Here is a 21,155-nt window from a genome sequence, read left to right on the forward strand (position 1 = left end):
CTGGCACCTGTTCTTAAGAAGCACATGTCCAGAAGGTAGGTTGCCTATTATCCCATTCTGGTAAATGTTGCTTCTCAGGTGGCTTTTTATGCCTGCCAAGGCTGCTGAAAAGATTAGAGGCAAGTTTATTAAAGTGTATTTCCTATCATAGGGATAATCTTACAGAACAATCAAGATTACTGCCCCCTTAATCCACAGAGCCTAGGACTTGCCGATCAGAAGGTTGACGGGTCGAATCCCCGCGATGGGGTGAGCTCCCGTTGCTCGGTCCCTGCTCCTGCCAACCTAGCAGTTCGAAAGCACATCAAAGTGCAAGTAGATAAATAGGTACCACTCTGGCGGGAAGGTAAACGGCGTTTCCGTGTGCTGCTCTGGTTCACCAGAAGCGGCTTAGTCATGCTGGCCACATGACCTGGAAGCTGTACACCGGCTCCCTTGGCCAATAAAGCAAGATGAGCGCTGCAACCCCAGAGTCGGTCACGACTGGACCTAATGGTCAGGGTGTTAGAGGGGGATTTTCCACTGGTGGCAGATGACAGAAGACTGTGACACCATGAGACTGGTGTAAAACCAAATTAAATAAAGACTTTATTTCAAAACAATCAACAGAAACGCTTGTGGGTGTTTTTCCTGCAGGCAAGGTTCAAACTGCAGCTTTTCTCCTTTTGTAACCATAGCCAGCTGCAACCAATTAGCCCAGAGCTCACAAAAACTGTTCTTAAAGGTACAAACATGTTTCTGTGCAGAATGTCTCCCAACACAGAGGACCCTTTACCTTTACCTTTAATCCACAAGAGCACCTCTGGCATTTACTTCTGTGCTTTTATGTTGATGTTCTGCCCTTTGGATCCTAGGGCAGGGGTGGGAAGTCTCAGGCCCAAGATGTGGCCCCCAGGAATCTCTATCTGGCCCTTGGATTTTCCCCAGGCAAGTTTCTTAGTCTTCACCAGACCTTTGCTTGGTTTAACACCTTCCTTCTGAGCAAACCAGGTGGCTTTGCCTCTCTGGAAAACCTGAAATGTGCAGGAAGCCTCCAAGACTGTGGGAGGCTCCCTACATTCACCCTCCAACTTAGCAAAGGGACAGAAATCCAATTCAGTTCACATTGAAAGACAAACTAAATTAATTTCCGCTTTCCTAAACTATATGTGAACCCAAACCCAGACATCCTTCGAAATTTGTACTCTGAATTTTGCAATGCAGTTATCCTGCCACGTCCTGTGTGGCATGTACTAATGTACTAAGGTGGGGGGGGGGACTTTGGCCCTCCAGATGTTGCTGAACTACGGCTCCCATCATGCCTAGCCATTGGCCATATTTGCTAAGGATAATGGAAATTGTAGTTCAGAATCAAGCGAAAGGCCAAAGTTTCCCCACACCTGCTCTAGGGTAAAGTCTGCATGTAAATGCATTTATTAGTTAAAAATAAATAAATACAGGAATGTGTTATGTTAGGGGAAATTTCATTGCAAAAATACGCCATTCTTTGAGAAACAGAGATATCTGGTGACTTCTGCTTCATTTGATACTTTTTGTGTGAATTATTTTAATCTTCTCACCATGCTTATCCTGGTCTCCCACCTGACTAGAATATATCCGTGATCTATAATGATGCCTCTTGTTTATCAGTATGGAGGTGTTGGGGAGGGGCAAATCTGTCCCTTTCCATTTCCCATCATTTATATAAGATTTTGGGTAACATACAATGTTCTGCACAGCATTTTTTTCAAATATAATGCATTTTTGTATGTTATTTACTAATATGCACATGTTTATGCCCACTCCTATCCAAGGAGTGTGCATTCTTGTACACATTACTTGGCCGTAGAATGGCACTGCAAAATTCAGAAACTGTGTTTCAGTTTACGTATTGCTTTGGAAAGCGCTGCATACATTGTTTTTGCCTTTAAAGGTGAATGAAATCAAATTTCTTCCACCATTCCTAGACTAAATTATCAGTTGTAGGTTGTTTGGTCTCCAGTTGTGTTGAAAACAAAACTCCATGTAAGGTTACCAGACGTCCCTGTTTCCCGGGAACAGTCCCCGGATTTACAAATCAGTCCCCATACAAAATCCATTGAAGTTGAAAAGTGTCCCCGGATTCATTAAAAAAAATCTGGTAACCTTACATTAAAGGACAAAAGCAGAGAGGAGGGAGTTCAAGTCCTCTCCTGATCTCAGAGCCATGATTTGGCGATGGGGAAACATGAGGTCTGAACAAGATTCCACGCTGTCAGAGCTCTCCTTGGCCAAAACAACGTCCCTTATTGGAAACAAAGGGTGCCTGTTACCTGAAACAAAGATGTGTTTCTTCTGTTTAAAGCCCTCTGAAAAACTGCTGGATGTCTGGAAATTCCCCCAGTGGCCACCACCTGAGCAGGGAGCTTGACTTATCACACTGTGCATTGTCTACTTTGCTACTTCAAAAAAAAGGTCACCTGTAGGCTTAGCACGAGACGCGGAATATTTTGGATCGGGAGTGAAGCACTCTGAGGGTTGGTGGTCTGTTGCAAAGGGCTGAATCCCCATCCCTTTCCATTCTCTGGCAATGAGAGACATATACGGGAGGGTTGCAAATCACAACTTTGTGTGGGTCCAAAAACCACCCAAGTAGAGATATGTACTAATCAGGTCTCGCCTGGGGAGAAAACAGCTCCAGACTTTAATGGAGTTTGTGTGGAGAGGAAGACTGTTGATTTCTGGTCTGTTTGGAGTTGCATTATGTTTTAAAGTAGCTGAACCTATGCTTGGACAAGCATTTAAATTATGCAACCACTTGGATGTCTCTTTATTGTTTTAAGTCTGTTTGAAGACAGTTCGAGTAAAGCTTTCGAATTATATTGATGGGTCTGGACCATTTTTATTCCAAGAGTTTTTATTTATCCTACTGCTTCAAGCTGCGCAATATTAATATCTGCAATACGCTCTGCACCCCCCCCCCTTGAGTGTCTTTGCTTGGCCAGAATGAGTCCTTGAAGTGTGGTGATGTCTTTTACTTGCTTGGATGCAAGATCGAATGGCTTGTGAGTGTGTACAGAAAAACTAACCTACTGTCAATGTTGGCCTGGGAGGAGCCAGAAAAGTTCCCCACCACTGCTCTACTTAATTGTTTTCATTGTTAAACTGCTCTTACTGTCAAAATGTTCTGGCTGTGAAGTTCCCATTTGATACAGATCTATAAATTACTAAATATCCCCACCGGGGTAAAAGCAATTTTATGCATCTGTGGAAACAGTTACCGATATTTTATTCCCTTTCTCCAGTCCAGAAGGTAGCTGCGCTACTACCGCTGCTAATGGTGCAGGTCAGGCCACCCCTGAGAATTTCTCCTACCCTTGGAGAAATTTTGTGAAATCCCCCCCCCCAAAAAACAACCCCAAAGTGATCTGCTTCCAAAACAGGATGGAGGGTGCCAAGAGGCCATTTTGCACACAACTCTACTTCCCCATCTCCAAATTTTGGAAGAAGCAAAACAAAGACTTTCCTCCCAAAACCTGCCTGGACCATTCTGGTGTGGGATGTAACATAAGCAATCAAGTACAACACTTCCTGTTTGCCCAGAGTGGACACGCAGGGGGATGTTACTCCAGCCAGGAGGACTTCCTGTCACCCCTGGTCTGGAGCTTCTTCCCCCTGCGTGTGACCAGGTAGATGGGCGTGCCCCTGGGAGACCCCATAAAAGGGCTGGTCATTCTTTCTCTTTTGCTGTTCTTCTGCTGATACTGTTGTATTTTGCTGTCCGCTGGCTCTCACACCTCAAATCCTCATGTGGAATGAACCCACATTCTTTTCTGTAACTCTAAGCTAAAGCCTGACTTCAGGAATCCAGCTGTGAACTGAATGCAAGTAAACTTCTTATGAAGAAGGCTATTGTGTCTTTATTCTCTTTAGGAGGGATAAAGGGGACTTCCCAGGAACAAAACCCAATCTGGACAAAGCCAGATTGGATTGCTTAAGGAAAGGGATTCAAATGAATCTACCAACTAGATTCCTGATATATATTGGGAAATGCACTCTGCTGCTGCTGACTCACAAGCATGAGTGAGGAAGGATACTATTAAATCAATATACCCTCTCCTAGTATCCACAGCATTCCCACATCTGTTTGGACATCTGTCTCATTCTCTTCTCAGCAATACAAACATTTTTTAAAAAAAGGAAAAGGAAATAAAATGCAATCTTTTTTTATTAGAAGAGCAATGGTATACGAGAAGTTGCATGTATGATTTCCCGGAACTTGTTCACAGGCTGAAAGCGTTGAGATCAACACCGTCACCACTGAAACACCCTGAAGAAAATCTGCATAATTTTAAGACAACTCCATTTCTTTTTAGGCAAGGGCTTCATTTAAGGCAGCTCCCTAGTTCAGTAGATGGTCTTCAGGGAAGGCTTAACTACGACATACCCCTTAATTTGATAGCTCAGGGATCTCCAGTTCAAAATATATTCGGAAAGGGTGCCGCCATTGCGGATGAGAAGCACCTCATCTGGGGTCAGCACCCGGTCCCACATGTACACATCCGTGAGCTCTCCTAGAAAGGACTGGTTGATATCAAAGCCACCCCCCAAGGAATCCTGATCTTGCCCCAGGAGAAGGGATCCCCCTGTGCCTATAGAGTAACCCTTCTTCATGCCCACTCGGGGGAGAGGCTGCCCGTCCAACCAGAACTCCACCAACCCCGTGGCAGACTCCCAGCTCATACAGATGTGCTCCCACTGAGGTCCAGAGGTCATTCTTTCTGGAACGCTGAAGGTCACCGTTGTGCCACCCACATAAAAGTTGTATTGGTTGGGTTTGGGCTTGAAGATCAGGAGCTCATTGTCGCTTTTCCGTGTGGCATAAGAGAAGAGGCCGTAGGCGCGGTTCAGCAATGTGTAGCTTCTCAGGCAGACGGTGACGCTAGTCAAAGGATCCTGGAACGAGGCATTCAAAACCACAGCAGCTGTGTTTGAACTCGCTGGGAATATGAATACCTTCGTTTGAAGGTCTGGAGGCAGGAAAAGAAGAGAGTAAGGGGTTTTTTCCTCACACCTATAACTACATGCAGGTGTTACTTGAACATTGTCTGAGAGATTGCTTTAATATCCTGTAGCCCACTGACTTTTGGTCCAACCCTAGAGACCTGTTGTTGTTGTTGTTGTTGTTGTTGTTGTTGTTACAGACCCTCTCAGTGTCCCTATTTTCCAAGAACAGTCCTGGATTTACAGAAGCCACCCCAGTTTCTGATTTGATCTGGGAATGTCCCACTTTTCCGCCAGTATTTTTCACCAGTATTGGAGTAAGATTAAGTCCAGTTGGCTTGTGTACGAACCTTGGGGAAGGGCGCCATCTTGTCCTTTGCATCAGGCAGCAAAATGTATTGAACTGACCCTGTCTCATGCCCTGCCCTGCAGCTTAGAAGCAGTTTTGGTGAGGGTGCATGTGACATTAAACCCTCTGTAGGAGTGAGACATGGCAGAGAGCACCATTTTCCAGCTTGCCTCAGGTGGCAAAATACATTGGTCGGCCCTGCTTCTCCACCTTTATCAACAAGGGGATAGAAAATCATGCCCTCTGTAGAAGACAGGTCTCACACTGGGCTGAACACTGGGCTGCGTGGGATCGCCACCGTTTTTAATTATGAGCTCAGAAAATCAACAGTCATAGCCAACAGCTGGACTGTGACTCTGGCAGAATTACATGCAAAAGTTGTTTTGTGCTGGTATTGTTAATGAATCACTTCGTTCATAAACCACCAATATGCCATTGTTAAGATAATCCATGGCGGGCTTCCTCAACCTCGGCCCTCCAGATGTTTTTGGCCTACAACTCCCATGATCCTTAGCTAGCAGAACCAGTGGTCAGCGATGATGGGAATTGTAGTCTCAAAGCATCTGGAGGGCCGTGGTTGAGGAAGCCTGATCCATGGGCAAAAGTCAGAAGAAAATCATTAAAATACAATAAATTTAATGACAATTTTTTTAAAAAAAATAGCAGCAGGATTAAATGGCATGAGCACATAAGATGCTATTTCGGGCCAGTGGGCCCTCAAGTATCTTGTCCTCACATTGGCCAACTAGGTATCTAAGGGAAGCACACAAGCAGAACCTGAGGTGCAACAACAACAAACAAACAAGTAAACAAACACAAGAATGCATAGTTTAATATTTGAACCACAGCAGACAGTAAGGGTTTGAAAAAAATCTCAAGTAATTTGCCCAGAGGAACAAGAACATGTGTGCAAGGTGCAAGACCTTCATTTGCTCTGAAGAACCAATCTCTACTATTTTTAAATTTTCCTTTACTGGATTTTATTTTATTGTTTTTCTTTACTAAATCTTTGTTTCATTACTACTTAAAAATGAGCACCAGCACTTCGCATTGTTCTTAGCAATGAGTCAACGGACACTCCTGTTCTTTGAACAAAGGCAATCCAAGTTCATAACCCGCAGCCTATTCAAGACAGGAATCTCACAGCTGTGCTTGTTTTCACCACACCAGGAAACCCCAGCTCTTCCCCATCCAAATCTTCTCCTTCCTCCAAGTGCCTCTGAGTCACAAACAGCGGCACAGTGGCTATTTTCGAGTCTTGACTCGGTGGCCTCATGGTCTCCTCTCTTTAAAAAAAAACCCTTTCACTCTAGATTTATGGTCAGGGGCAGTTCTTTAGATGGCAATGTGTGTTATTCCACTTCCTTCAAATGTGTTCAACCATCAGCCCTGCTGCATCCTGGACCACTCCTGCTCATTCATAGGATCACAGAACTGGAGAGTTGGAATGGACTCCGAGGGTCAGGAATCTCAACACCCCCCATCCAATTTGAAACCAATACGGACCCCGCTTAGGTTTGCAAATGCTGTTGGCGTCCATCTGTCTCAAGCAGAGGTCGGCAAAGTTTTTGTGGCTTAGGCTGGTTCACAATCCCGCAGACGCCGCAGTGGGCTGGACTGCGCACACACGCAAACATGCACAAACGCTATTTTTGGCACAGCTTCCCATTGGCTGCAGGAGCTTCCTACAGCCAACGGGAAGCCGGCCAGCATCACAGAAGCTGGTCCCTGCTCTGCTCCATGCCGCACCAGTTTAGTGCAGTGCACGGGAACTGACCGAGCAGGTGGCGGGGGTCCGTGGGCCAGTTAAACGACCGCCATGGGCTGCTTGTGGCTCATGGGCCGTAGGTTGCCGACCCCTGCTCTTGAGAGACAATGGAGTGTGCCTCCGGTGGGGGAAGTCAAACTGCGGCGTTAGCTGCACCGAAGTGAGGGGGGCAAGCCTAGGCAGTGTGTATGGAGGTCCTGGGCTGCCCAGAAGACAAGACCCCCCTCTCAGCCTCACCAGCAGGAGTGGCTAGAAGAAGGCATACAAGGTGCCATCCAACCACCGAAGGGACTCCACTCTGGATATTATTATTATTATTATTATTATTATTATTATTATTATTAATACGCCACCCATCTGGCTGGGTTTCCCCAGTCACTCTGGCTGGCTTCCAACAAAATATTAAAATACAATAATCTATTCAACATTAAAAGCCTTGAAAGAGGATATCCCTTTTCTTCTCCCAAAGATACCCCACAAGGCAGTAGAGGTTTAGAATCAGCGTTTTCCTTGTCCTACATGGGCTCCCTTCCCAGGTTCCAGAGCCCTATCTGTCCCTCCAATGCACTAGCAGTTCTATCGCTGCAGAACCGATTGGAGCCCTCCAGGATTTCCCCCCAAGTCCTGCCCTGGTGGTTCCACAGCAGACGATCCAGCTGTTTAGCTCTGGTCCAGAGCTACAGGCATTTCAACTGTACAGCTCAACACGGCACTCACCTTCCTGTGCCAGAGACCCTAAAAGGCAGACCAGGATGACAAGAGAGGGGTGAAGGATCTCCATTCTGGCTGGACGCAGAACAAACTGGTCAAAGCGGCCCCAGAATCTGCTTTTGATTTCTGTTGGGAACTTCTGTTCTCAGCAAAGTCAATCTGCTATTGTGAAATTTTGCAAACTTTCTCGGCATTTATATCTGAACTGACCTGGGTAGGCTGAGTTTCCTGTTGCTTAATTCCTAGGGATTTCCCCAATGTATTGACAAAACTGTTCCCCTCCCCCCACTTTCAAAACTACCTCAACTAGCACTGGTTTCTCTTTTGAACTCCTTCCAGCTCAAAACCATACCTCACAATCTGTGGATTCCAAGAGCCTTTTTGGACAGTTTTCTTAGCCAGGTTTTGTGGGACAGGAAGGGCCATAGCTCAGGGGCAAGGAAACTTCCCCGGTGGACTTCAGGGTTTGCTTCTTAGTTTGTTTTCCGAGATCCAAAAGCCTTTTTCCAGCTTAGGAAATTCATTTACACCTGAACACCTCACCTAAAGAGAGCTTTTTCGCATCAGATCTCTGTTGCGGACTTCCTTTAAATTCTGTGTGTGGTCCTTTTGTCTTAGAGGTGGAGATCTCCTTGGCCGGAGGATGACAAGAGACTTCGCTTTATCTCTTTTTCTCCCCTTTTAGTCTCATCTTGCAATTTAGCTTAGCGTAAGCTTAGAGTAAGCTACTAACATGAGTTTGACCAAACTGCAGGAGGCAGTGGAAGACAGGAGTGCCTGGCGTGCTCTGGTCCATGGGATCACAAAGAGTCGGACACGACTAAACAACAACAACAACAAGCATTGTTGGGATATAAAGTACTCACTCAGCCACTAACCTTGGGCAGTCACCATTATCTTTGCCTAACCTACCTCACAGGGTTGTTGTGTGGATGAAATGGGGAGAACCATGTACACCACCTTGAGATCCTTGGAAAATAAAGGTGGTATATATGGTAAATGTAATAAATAAATAATCAATAAATCTGCAGATCTTGCATTTTTAGGCACCAAATGTTTAATTAAAAAAACTGACCTTTTGCCTGCGACTATTTGGTTTCTTCCTAACTCATGGTTCTACAAACACTTTCAAGACACTTGTGGAGAGGGAGGATATGTTCTGAGGAGCCTCTCATGCCCCCTTCCTTAAGCGATGTTGGAAGATGGGAGTCCAACAACATCTAAACATCTGATCTCAACTACAGAATACCTATTTGCTTGTATCCAGCAAGTCATTCTTTGCTCAGCCCACACCTGCCACTGACTTTGACCCCCAGGGGCATGTGCCCCCCACTGACCCCAGAAGGGCACACAGACAGGGGGAGGGGCTAAAGAGCTCCCCGCTTAATGGCAGATAGGTTCCGTGACCCAACCATCTCTTAGGCATTCTGATCCTGCCTATTTTATATGCATTCATTATTATGTGAGGGCCGCTCCCTGCAAGGCTCTTTCCACCTGGCCTAGGGGCAGGGCCCACACTCACCAGCCCTACTGAAGAGGCTCCTCATGAGGCCGGAGGAAGATCGCCCAGCTAATGTTTTATTGATTTAATATGCTGTAAACCACTTGGAGTTTTTTATTAAAAATATAAAGCGGTATAGAAATTTAAAAATACAAAAATACATACATCATTACATTAAGGACTCTTTCTCACTTCAGTTTGTCCCGCAGCTTCCCCGCCCCTCCAAACCTGCTTGGATATACCCCACATTTGCTCCTAGTGTTGTCTACACTGATTGGCAGCAGCAGGTTCAGGATTGCAGGAAGGGGGTCTTTCCCACCTGGGACCTTCTGCATGCAAAGCAGATGTTCTGCTGTGTGAGATAAAGCGGCCGTTCCCCATGTGGGCATAGCCAGGATTTTTTTTGGGGGGGCTTCATGTTAGGGGAGACAGAACCTCAGTTAGTTAAGTATTTTTATTGATTTACTTGCTGGTGGGGGAGCTGACTCCCTGCCTCCCCCCCCCTTGGCTACGCCCAAGGTTCCTGCCATCGGAGACCAGGTTCAGACGACAGATGAAGGAAACCCTCCCCTTGGCTCGGCAGAGCTGTGAGCTCCTCTCTGGTCCCAGCAAGTCCCAGTATGAACCAATTTATTGACTGAGCCACTATTCCCCCACCCTGCTTGGACGACTATGAGGACTGAGCCCGGGACATTCTTTTTTTATATATATAATATTTTTTATTAATTTTTAGCATACAAAAATTTTAAAGACATACCACACAAATTATTATACATATGTCCTTGTTTGGACTTCCTTCAGCATCTCTGATAGCCTTCTGTCTTGATTATTTCTCCTGCAATTCTTAACTTAATATTGCCTTTACATTTTCTAAGAAATCATTTCTCCCTTTCCATTTTTACAATATTTCTTAAATTACTCCTCACAGAACTTCTTGTAGTCCTACAAACGTAATCTGATCATCACAAATACTTTTCAGATACTCAGTAAATTTAGTCCAGTCTTCGGTAAACCTCTGGTCCCACGGGTCTCGGATCCTTCCTGTTAGCTTGTCTAATTCTGCGTAGTCCAGAGCGCGGGGCTTTCTGCAGGCCAAGCAGGGGCTCTGCCCCTGAGCTATGGGCTGCCAGACAGAGCCACTTCGTCCCCCCACGGCCGCCCCCTACTTGTCTGCGCAGGGACCCCCGAGAGACTGAGCACCCCGAGGGGCCAGAGGATGGTGGTCTTCGCCACTGGGGGGGGGGCAGCAGATCTCCCTTGAGGGATCCCCGGGGCACCAGATCGTCCGCCTCCCCTTTTCCTCCCCACGGGCCAGCTACGTGGAATCAGCTCCGCACAGCGACTCAACAACTTTTCAGGAAGAAAAAACACGCGGGCGGGTGGGTGTTCGGCGATGCAGCAAAACTCGCAGAGGTAAGTGGCAAACAGGGCGCACCATAACAAACACGTGCGTAAAAGCAGGCGGGGCGCACTCTCCGGCTCCCAGGGATTTTTAATCCTGACCCACTGCGATCACCATGTGGGTCCACAGGAAGCAAGAGTGGAGACCTCCCGACGCGGATTGGGAGTCCCACCCTGAACAGCTCCTCCTGCCCGGCTTGATTCTTGCCGCAAAAGTTGGGAATTTGGAGAGGCTCCCTTGCATTCTTCTGCTCTCCAAAGGGCGGGCATTTGCAGAGGTTCCCTTTCCGCTTGCACTGTGCGGGCAGGAAGTGCGCCCCTTGGCATCGGTATGACTTCCAAGCCGGCTCCTTTCTCCTGTTTTGCAACCCTGCTTTTCGTTTCAGGTTGTTGTTGTTGTTGTTGTTGTTGTTGTTTAGTCGTTTAGTCGTTTCAGGTACTGCGCGGGAAATCGGGTACCCAAAACAATGTCAGAAAAAGGGGGGAAGCGGCAGCAGATCAGGGGGTCTTGATTCCAGGGCGCGCTGCCCATCCACATGCACGGATGCCGAGCCTTGTAGATGTCCCAAAGCTGGTAGCCACCCAATCTTTACAGACCCAGGACCCACTTTTAACCCAAACATGCATTTGGAGACCTACTTCTTAAATTTCCCCCATCTATTTGCAGGGTGAGAGTGTTTCTCCTGCGACCCACCAGTTGAAGACTTTACAGGATACTGGTGGGACCGGCTGTGTGCTAGAACACCTGCTTGGCATGTAGAAGGTCCCAGGTTCACTGCTTGGCATCTTGCGGTCTCGCTGAGAATGTCCCCGCTTGAAATCCCTGGGAGCTGCTGCCAGTCAGTGTCGACAATACTGAACGAGATGGACCAATGATTTGACTCACTATAGGACTATATGGGGGGGGGGGGAGAGGCGTTTGAGGGCAGCCTCAATGTCGTCCTGGGACAAGATTTCTTTGCCAAGGGTTATTTTTAGGCTGTCCAGCAAAGGGGGGGGCGAGGACTGACAAGCAGGCAGCTTGTATATGAAGTACGTGGTTTTAAATCTGCACTCAAAGTGTTTTCTCTACATTTAAAAAGAGTGATGAGAAAACTGTATTGTTTGGAGGAGCATTTGGATATCTTACCTGCCCTTCCCCAAAGATCCCAGCTGTGATTCCTGCACTGTAGGATGGTGGACTAGTCCTAAGATCCTAAGCTTGTTGACAAACAAGGTTTTACATATTTTCTTCCTTTATTAAATTTGTATACCACCTGTCATCTGAAGATTACAGGGCAGTTCACAACATAAAAAATAAGAAAGTGAGAATGCAGACTAGAACAAAAGCAAACCAAGAAACCATCCCACTCCCTTCCAACTCTACAGTTTTATGATTCTGGCTTACAGCAATATAAAAATACAAGATTAAGATCAGCAGGAAGGAACAATGTTTGCCTCTCATGCACTCTGTCAAAGGGGCAAGCCCTGGGATGGGGAACCTCAGGTCCAGAGGCAAATGTGGCCCTCCAGGCCTCTCTGCCTGGCCCTCAGGACTTTCCCCATCCTCCAGAACCACACCCCTTACTGGCCCTGCTCTGTCCTTCCCCCCTCTCCCCCCCGCTGCCCCTTCAGTGCTTTTGCCTGGCTGGAGGGTGGAGAGAGATGCGTGTGGAAACAGACACACCGGTAATGTTCTGCCCGCTTTATCCTCGGGATACACATATTTCTGGCATGTGGCCCCCAACAGGTTTCCCAGAATGGAGTGTGGCCCCCGAGATTTAAACAGGCTGCCTACCCCTATCTACTGCTAGCTTCTGAAGGCTTTCAAAGAGGGGGAAATTAGACAAAAGAGAGAATCTTATCCATCTTGGCTGTGAGTCCTGGAATACCTTCTCCCTGCCTTGTGAGCCTTTTCCACCTGGCCTGGGAGGGCCTGACGGACTCCCAACTACAAAAGTTGAGGCTGCTGAACAGAGCCTTGGCCTGAGCTATTGTTTTTGTTGCAGGTGGAGTGGTTGTTGCTGTTAGTATTTTTTCGTATCTTTATTTTAGAGCTCATTATTTATGTTGAAGTTTTTCAGTTTGGTTGTATACTTCTTGATGTTTTACTTATTGTTGATGATGGTGATGATGATGATAATTTCATTACTTATACCCCGCTCATCTGGCTGTGTTTCCCCAACCACTCTGGGCAGCTTACAGTATATATAAAACATAATAAAAGCATCAAACATTAAAAACTTCCAGATACAGGGCTACCTTCAGATGTCTTCTAAAAGTTGTATAGTTCTTGTATCTCCTTGACATCTGAGGGGGTGGGGATTCCACAGGGAGTTTGTGACTACTTTTGTTATGTTGTACTTACGTATTCTTTCCATGGTGTAAGCTGCCTTACATAAAATTATATATATGTGTGTGTATCCTATAAAATGCTTTCGGAAAGAGGTTTGGGGATGACTGTCCCATAGAGGGATGCCAGAAAATATGATACAAATAATAATTACTATTTTCCATTTGTACTTCATTGGAAGAAGCCCACCTCTTAATATTTTGCTTGGATGGTATGTGATTTCCCAAAGGATGGACAGACATATATAGAAGGCCTATGCTTGGGTGCGATGGTTTGGATTTTTTCCGGTTTTTTATTATGTAATTTGTGTTGTTTATATTGCAGTTTCATGTTGTGAACTGCCCTTAGATCTATGGGAGAAGGACAGCATACAAATTTAATAAATAATAATAACAATGTTGGAAATGCACTACTTGGAAGCTGGCTTGGAGAGAGCCAAAGATCCTCAGATATGTAGTGTTGATGGGTAGAGGGGAGGAGGCAGATTTCCTGGGGCTCAGGTTGTTGTTATTATTGTTATTTATTGATTGAATCTATATACCACCCTTCTTCCATAGACCTCAGGGTGGTTTACAGAATAAGAGTACAAGGTGAAATTCACAAAAAAGATAATATGAACAAGAAAAAGAACAAAACAAACGAATACATCTCAAAAGCACATTTAAAAGAGCATAGGATGTTAATAATCCAAAGGCCTGCTTAAAGTGGAACGTTTTTGCCTGGCACCTAAAGGTGTATAATGAAGGTGCCAGGCGAGCCTCCCTCAGGAGAGCATCCCACAAATGGGGAGCCACTGCAGAAATGGGCCCGTTCTTGTGTTGCCACCCTCCGGACCTCCTGCAAGTGGGGCACAGGAAGAAGGGCCTCAGAGGATGATTGCAGAGTCTGGGTTGGTTCATATGGAGAAAGGCAGTCCTTGAGGTATTGCAGTCCTGAGCTGTTTAAGGCTTTATAGGTCACAACCAGCACTCTGCATTGGGCCCGGAAACTAATTGGCAGTCAGGCCAGGATCGGTGTAATATGCTCAAACTGTAATATGCTCAAATTGGCTGGGTGAGCACCTAAACTCACCTTCACCACTCACCCTGTAACTACTAGGGAAATTTATCTTTCCTTGGCTGCAGGAGGTGGGGGCAGAGAGAAGTGTAGTGCTGTTGGATCAAGCCAGTGGGAGACTGTCTAGTCCAGGGGTCAACAAACATTTTCAGCAGGGGGCCAGTCCACTGTCCCTCAGACCTTGTGGGGGGCCAGACTATATTTTGGGGGGGGGGGAATATGAACGAATTCCTATGCCCCACAAATAACCCAGAGATGCCTTTTAAATAAAAGCACACATTCTACTCATCTAAAAACACACTGATTCCCGGACTGTCTGTGGGCCAGATTTAGAAGGCGATTGGGCCAGATCCTGTCCTCACAATGGTCAACCAGATGCCTAGTTGAGAAGCTCACAAGTGAGATTTTGGCTTCTCCTGTACAGAGCAATGATGGCCACAAGAGGCCGCTGTAACACCAAAGGTTGCATTTTGGAGGGCATTATAAACTGCATCTGCGAACTTAGGCATGCTTACCTGAGAGTAAGCCCCACTGAACTCAGTGAACCTGTACATCTGCAGCCCTAAATATATTTATCCTTATTTCTTCCTTAGCGCAGTCCCCACCAGACCCTGCACAGCTCCGAAACGGATGCCACAAGGGATTGAAGCAGATTTTCTGCCACTGAGCAGATTGAAGCAGATTTTCTGCCAACATTTCTCCGGGGAAACTAGGGACGTCCTTTTCTATTATTATTATTATTATTATTATTATTATTATTATTATTATTATTATTTTATACTCAACCCATCTGAGTGGGTTGCCCCAGCCACTCTGAGCAGCCTCCAGCATATATAAAGACAGAACAAAACATAAAACATTAAAAAAAACTTCCCTATGCAGGGCTGCCTTCAGATGTCTGCTAAAGGTTGTATAGTTACGTATCTCCTGGGCTATGGGGTTGCATAACTCCACACCCTCCAACATTTCTTTGATGAAAATAGGAATGTTTCTAAGGAAAAGCAGGACATTCTGGCATCAAATGAGAAACCGGGACGGCTTCTGCAAATCCAGGACTGTCCCTGGAAAATAGGGACATTTGGAGGGTCTGCGAAGGCCCCTTCCCCTGGAAGGCCACCCGGGGAATATCTGCTTGGGCTGAGGGCCAACAAAGATGGCGGCACCCTGAGCCATTGGCTTCTGCTTTGCAAAGCTTCAGGTCTGGGTAGTTCCGCCGGCAGAGAGATTACATGATCCCACCCAGAGAGCCTCCCTGCAGGTTTTCTCATTGACTCCGGTGACCTCAGAGGAGATAATCCCCCCTGCTTTTGTTATCTGTGGGAAGAGGCGCTGAGTCATCGCTCTTAAGCGCCAAGGGTGGGCCGCCGCCAGAGATTCCCATCATGCCTCTGTGCTTGACGGGCCTTGGAAGCTTGTCAGGAGCTCCTTGGTGAATCCTAGAATTGTAGAGTTGGGAAGGGCGCAAGGGGCATCTAGTCCAACCCCCTCCCCCCAAAAAATGCAAGAATCTCAGCTCAAGAATCCCTGACAGGTGGCCAAACCAATCTCTGCTCTCCATGGAAGGAGAGTCCACCTTCTGAGGGAGTCTCAACTGCTCTCCCACTCAGAAAGGTCTTCCTAACTTTTGGTCACAATCTCCTTTCTTGTTATATTTGATTGGACTAAGTGAATATTGTTTTTTAATAGTAATAATAATAACAACAACAACAACAACAACAACAACAACAACAAATATTATTTAAACAATAATAATTTATTATTTATACCCCGCCCATCTGGCTGGGTTTCCCCAGCCACTCTGGGCAGCTTCCAACCGAATATTAAAAACACAATACAGCATTAAACATTGACATAGCGGGCAAATGAAGACTCGGAAGTCATTTACTTTCTGAATCTTACTTTCTATCATTCTCTTTTAACCTCTTTTCTACCCTCTCTTCTTTCTCTCTCTCTCTCTCTCTCTCTCTCTCTCTCTCTCTCTCTCTCTCTCTCTCTTTCTTTCTCTCTCTCTCCCCCCTCCTTTGTTTTTTATTGTATCTAGATAAAAGTCTTGGTTTGGTTTTTTAAAGGGGGAAATATATTACGTTTTCTTTTTCTCTATAAACCATAATTAATTGATTAAAAATAATAATAATCTCCTTTCTTGTCCTTTGACAAGAACAAGATGACTTCCCTGAGAAGGTTTAGAGACTCTGGCCATTTTTATTACTCATACGACCTACAGAATCTACAGTGCTGTTTTGACCCTTTATGCAGGGGTGGAGGTGCTTTTGGGGCTTGAGGGCCACATTTCCTTCTTAGCAACCTTCTGGGGGCCACATGCCAATGGCCAGCGGGGCTAGAGGCAAAAGCAGGTGGAACAACTGATGTGAATATTCTCTCTTTCTGGTAGCTTAGTTGACAAGTGTGGGGAGAACCAAGTCCTGATGGCTAATAGCTATTGAGAGCTTTATCCATCATGAATTGCTCTACTACTTTGCTCCATATAATCTTATGCCAGTTAGTCTTTATGTTAGGACACCTCCGGTATTCCCCAGGAAGGATTCACACATATTTGAGAACTTTAAGATGGTGCAATTAAAGCTCCTCTGGTGCAACATATCAACTTATTTTTTAAAATAAGGAAAGTAAAGAAAGTGATGGTGGAAGGCACCAAAAATCTTGAGTTAACTTTCAATTGACAAAACGGTGTCTGTCCTCCCTGTGAACACCTCAGGGCCAGTGCTCAGTAAAGCGTGGACATTGTATAACCTCCACACAAGCTTTCTACCAGCAAATCTGGATGAATGCTCAATAAACAGGTCAGCAGGAAGAGCTCAGGGTCTCCACAGTGCCACAAGACCCTGTTGTTTTTCCTCTCCAAAAGGTTGCTGGAGTAAATTAGTCAGCACTGCCGAGAGGATCATAATTAAAACAAAAATCTCTTGTGTTTACTTCTTTCTCTTGCAGTGCTCCAGTTTTCTTTTGCCTCCTCTGCAAAAGGGGCTTCTCCTCACAACAATAACCCATGAGGTAAGTGAGGTGCAAAACGAGCAAATATTACTGGTTCAGGATCATCCCAGCTATTTGCCCATGGCCGGTCCTACCATTAGACAGAGGTAGGCAGTGACCTTGGTGGAAATTCTGCATCTGTTCCCGGTCATCGCTGACATGTGGCCCTCAGAAGAATTGCCCAGACAGGAGTGTGGCCCTGCCAAAATGAGGATGTGAAGACAGTAGCGCTTTCCTCTGTGTGTCTTCCAGCAGCTGGTACACACAGAAAGGCTGCCTCTCTATGCGAATGTTTGCTTAATACCTTTTTGTTCCCTTTCCTGCGTTGTTTGCTTTTAATACCTGCAAAGACAACAGCCGGAGATCTCTCCGGCAGCTCCCCACCCTTTTTCTGTTAGCACAGCGATCATCCTGTGTTTTGTTTTCTTTTCCAAATCGGGCAGCGGATTTCCACACACACACCAGCTTTGGTTCTAAGAACGCTTAATCCCAACCCAATACCTTTGGCTGCGTTGAGGGATAGCCGGTGGCAGCTCTGTTCCCAGAATCCTCCGGGGCTGCACTCAGGGCAGCTCCGGCCAAACCGCACCAAGGCAAAGTTTTCCGCAGAGGGTGGCGCTGGGGAACCGCGCCCAATTCTCCAGCAGCCTTTTGAGAACACGGCAGGGAGAAGGGAGTTGCCTTTCGGTGAACTACCTCCGCTTTGGTTTTTCCCTCCCTCTCGCTCACAGGGTCCATGGCGTCCGACAAGCCACCCAATTTCTCCTGGGTAGCGCCAGGCCAGCTGGCGGGGCTGGCCATGCCCCGCCTGCCCGCACACTACCGGTACATGCACGAGCATGGCATCCGACATCTGGTGTCACTCACGGAGCGCAGCCCGCCCTACCACGACACCTGCCCCGGCATCCAGCTTCACCGCCTCCGTATCACCGACTTCTGCCCGCCTTCGCCTGAGCAAATCCAGCGCTTCCTGCAGATTGTGGACGATGCCAACGCCAAGGGGGAGGTCAGTTGTCACACGGCCGTATCAAGGCGATTTCTCTAACTAGTCTAGTGTTGTCTATGCTGGGGTGGAGAACTGGACTTTGAGCAGCGGGCGGATTCTTATCTCCTTGAGATTCTTTTCCAACCTTAAGTCTCCACATTTCCACATCAGTTTGCGATTTTAAAAAACAATCCCCATGAAAATTTTTGTGTGAGTTTATGAGCAATTTTGTTAAATACAACGTGTTTGCGTATGTTATTTTTAGTGTACAGTGGTACCTCGGGTTAAGTACTTAATTCATTCTGGAGGCCTGTTCTTAACCTGAAACTGTTCTTAACCTGAAGCACCACTTTAGCTAATGGGGCCTCCTGCTGCTGCCGCACCGTTGGAGCACAATTTCTGTTCTCATCCTGAAGCAAAGTTCTTAACCTGAGGTAATATTTCTGGGTTAGAGGAGTATGTAACCTGAAGCGTATGTAACCTGAAGCATATGTAACCCGAGGTACCACTGTACTGTAATGTGCCATTTTTACACTTTCGTTTGTGCGTCTGTGTGTTTGTACACATTCCTTGACTGGAAAACTACCTTGTAAAATTCAGAGAGGTACGGATTTTGATGGGTGGCTGTTTTTTCTCCCATTTGCACATTGTTTCAGAAAGTGTGGAATAGGTAGGTTCAAGAAGCAGTTCAGTAGCTTCACTGCAAGTGGGTCGCTGTGGGGGGGTGGGGAGGTAGCAGAGGTTCGGCCTGGTGCAACAGCACCAGGAGAGCCAATCCAGCACCTCACCTCTCCCTCCTGGTAAGCAACAGTGACCCACCTGATGGAAACCCCACCTGGCTTCTGATGTCTTCCTGTTCAAGTGCATTTCCCTGATGCTTCCCTAATTGCCAAAAAAACACACAACACCCCACCTTTTTTAACAAGCGGATTTCTTGCACTGGTGCGAGAGAGGTCTTAAAACTAATGGCACTGATCTGCAACACCCCATCCATACCTGAAGTTTAAAGCACTATTATACCACTTTAACAATCATGGCTAAGCATCCTGGAAATCATAGTTTTTTTAAGGATGCTGAGAGTTATTAGGATACTCCTATTCCCTTCACAGAGCTACAATTGCCAGAGTGATTTAACAATCAATCCCCATTCCCAGGAAACTCTGGGAATGGTGGTTCTGTGAGGGGAATAGAGGTTTTAACAAGCTACAGTTCCCAGAGTGCATTGGGGGAAGCCATGCCTGTTTAAAGTGGTATAATAGTGCTTTAAATATATTGTTATGAGTTTGGGCAGGTTGGGGAGAAGTAGACTGTATGTAGAGCGCCTTCTAACCCCTGGATCCAGCAAGTGTTAAAATACAAGCCAGGCTAGCTTCCTGGTGAGGTGGGAGCCTAGGTCAGAGTTTTTTAAACTTGGGTCCGCAGCTATTGTTGGACTACAACTCCCATCATCCCTAGCTAGCAGGACCAATGGTCAGGGATGATGGGAATTGTCAGTGCTTTTTTCCCCAAGGGATACTTAAGGGTACACAGTACCGGCACCTCTTTTTGTTGTTGTTAAAAAATGTGCCACTACGGTAACAACTTCATGGTAAGTTACCGGCACCTATTTTTCTAGGGGAAAAAGTGCTGGGAATTGTAAACTGCTGGGGACCCAAGTTGGCCTAGGTGATGGGCCATTAAGGGAACAAAGGAAGTGGATCTGTGTGAGAAGGCAGATGGGTGGGGCCCCTCAATTGGCTGGTAATTAGAAAGATGAGAGGTGAGGGTTGAACCTACAGTGATGTGATCTAGAAGCAAGAGAGAGGCAGAGCAATTCTTGATTTCTGTTTGAATCCAAGGCTGTGGCTATGAAGGAAACAATGCCCTCTTGGGGTGTGAATGCAGGCTCAGGTTGTATATACATGTAAATAAACCCTATATTATAAATACACCACCGTCTCCGCTGTGCCTCATTCCGAAGGAAACACGAACCTTGGGTAAGTGCCTGGAACTCTTGGGATCTTGCACCGCTCGGAGGTCGGGGTAGCATGCGACAGTAGAGTGCAGACATGCCAGGAGCTCTTTAATTTCACAAATGTTAATTTCCTCACGGGCCGGAGGGGCCCTTTCACGCTGCGGCTTTCCCTCTCTTCACCAGGCTGTGGCAGTGCATTGTATGCTGGGATTTGGCAGAACTGGAACCATGTTGGCCTGTTACCTCGCCAAGACCCAGAAGATCACTGGTGTCGACGCCATCCACGAGATCCGCAAGCTGCGGCCAGGCTCCATCGAGACCCACGACCAGGAGAAGGCCGTTGTCCAGTTCCACCACCGTATCAAATAGCCAGAGGAAGAGATGAGGATGGGTAGTAGGAACTCGTTGGCTGCTGAGTTGACTCCATGGGGGATTTTAACTTTACCGTAACCCCTGTTGCTGGGGGAGAGTTATCTGGCTGCCAAATGGAGAGGCAGGTTGATTTGTTGATTGGTTGGTTTTATTGTTTGAAGCAGGTGTAGGCAGTCTGTGGCCCTCCAGAGTTGCTGAACTACAACTCCCATCACCCCTGGCTGTTGGCCCTGCTTGCCAAGGCTTATGGGAGTTGTAGTTCAGTGACATCAGCCAAAAATTGTGAGAAGTTACTTACGTGGACTTACAATGAGACAAGGAGACACCGAGATAAGGTCTATTACTTCCCTTTTATTATAACGCGTTTGCAAAGGCGGGCTCCCCGTCCCAGGGTGGTACGAAGAGCCCCGAACAATGGACGGGCAAGTGTATTTATCCCTATTGCTGCCGCCCTTCATTCGAAGCTTGGCTTACAATCTGTCTAATCATCAAAGACATGGTACTAATACATCATCCATTCTACACTCTCTAAACCTAACCTTATTTAGAGACTCTTTCTACTTCCTTATCTTGTTGACCTGGCTCCCCTGCAGCCGAACCCACGCTGGAATTTACAACAGCCCAACTCTGGAATTTACAACTGAGTTCGAGGCACACCTTTTTACTCCTTCTCACAGCGCCATAAAGGGCCCCCCTTTTACCTTTACCTTTAGGCAAATTCACAGAGAAGGCAGCTATCAATGGCCACAATGACTTGGGGAGGCAGTCCGTGG

The 21,155-nt window shown here is 46.5% G+C and overlaps 2 protein-coding genes across 6 annotated transcripts; one reads left to right on the forward strand and one right to left on the reverse strand.

Annotated features, from left to right (window-relative positions):
• Positions 1-13: 13 nt before the first annotated feature.
• Positions 14-20,649, forward strand: DUSP23 (dual specificity phosphatase 23). 5 transcript variants are annotated; one of them, XM_081892031.1, is made up of 4 exons: positions 14-35; positions 17,030-17,092; positions 17,803-18,077; positions 20,194-20,649. In XM_081892031.1, the coding sequence occupies exons 3-4, from the start codon at positions 17,808-17,810 to the stop codon at positions 20,377-20,379; spliced, it is 456 nt and encodes a 151-aa protein (XP_081748157.1). In that variant the 5' UTR covers positions 14-35; positions 17,030-17,092; positions 17,803-17,807; the 3' UTR covers positions 20,380-20,649. The 5 variants fall into 5 exon arrangements, with proteins under 5 accessions (XP_081748157.1, XP_081748153.1, XP_081748154.1 ...); XM_081892028.1 differs by lacking the exon at positions 14-35 and adding an exon at positions 10,956-11,078; XM_081892030.1 differs by lacking the exon at positions 14-35 and adding an exon at positions 10,997-11,021.
• LOC309358339 (serum amyloid P-component-like) lies at positions 4,169-7,983 on the reverse strand. Its single transcript, XM_081891272.1, has 2 exons — positions 7,797-7,983; positions 4,169-4,988 (listed from the first exon to the last, which is right to left on the reverse strand). Exons 1-2 carry the CDS (start codon positions 7,858-7,860, stop codon positions 4,366-4,368), a joined length of 687 nt encoding a protein of 228 aa, XP_081747398.1. The 5' UTR covers positions 7,861-7,983; the 3' UTR covers positions 4,169-4,365.
• Positions 20,650-21,155: the final 506 nt, after the last annotated feature.

The sequence above is a fragment of the Podarcis melisellensis genome, assembly GCF_964234715.1.
Source record: "Podarcis melisellensis genome assembly, chromosome: 16".
Classification (NCBI taxonomy): domain Eukaryota; kingdom Metazoa; phylum Chordata; class Lepidosauria; order Squamata; family Lacertidae; genus Podarcis; species Podarcis melisellensis.

Excerpts from the sequence above, each read along its gene's own strand:
- LOC309358339 (XM_081891272.1), bottom strand. The coding sequence starts at position 7,860 with ATGGAGATCCTTCACCCCTCTCTTGTCATCCTGGTCTGCCTTTTAGGG. Across the intron at positions 4,989-7,796 it reads AGGGTCTCTGGCACAGGAAG|ACCTTCAAACGAAGGTATTC; the intron begins GTGAGTGCCGTG and ends TCCTGCCTCCAG.
- DUSP23 (XM_081892027.1), top strand. The coding sequence starts at position 11,024 with ATGACTTCCAAGCCGGCTCCTTTCTCCTGTTTTGCAACCCTGCTTTTC. Across the intron at positions 11,079-17,802 it reads AACCCTGCTTTTCGTTTCAG|GGTCCATGGCGTCCGACAAG; the intron begins GTTGTTGTTGTT and ends TCTCGCTCACAG. Across the intron at positions 18,078-20,193 it reads ATGCCAACGCCAAGGGGGAG|GCTGTGGCAGTGCATTGTAT; the intron begins GTCAGTTGTCAC and ends TCTCTTCACCAG.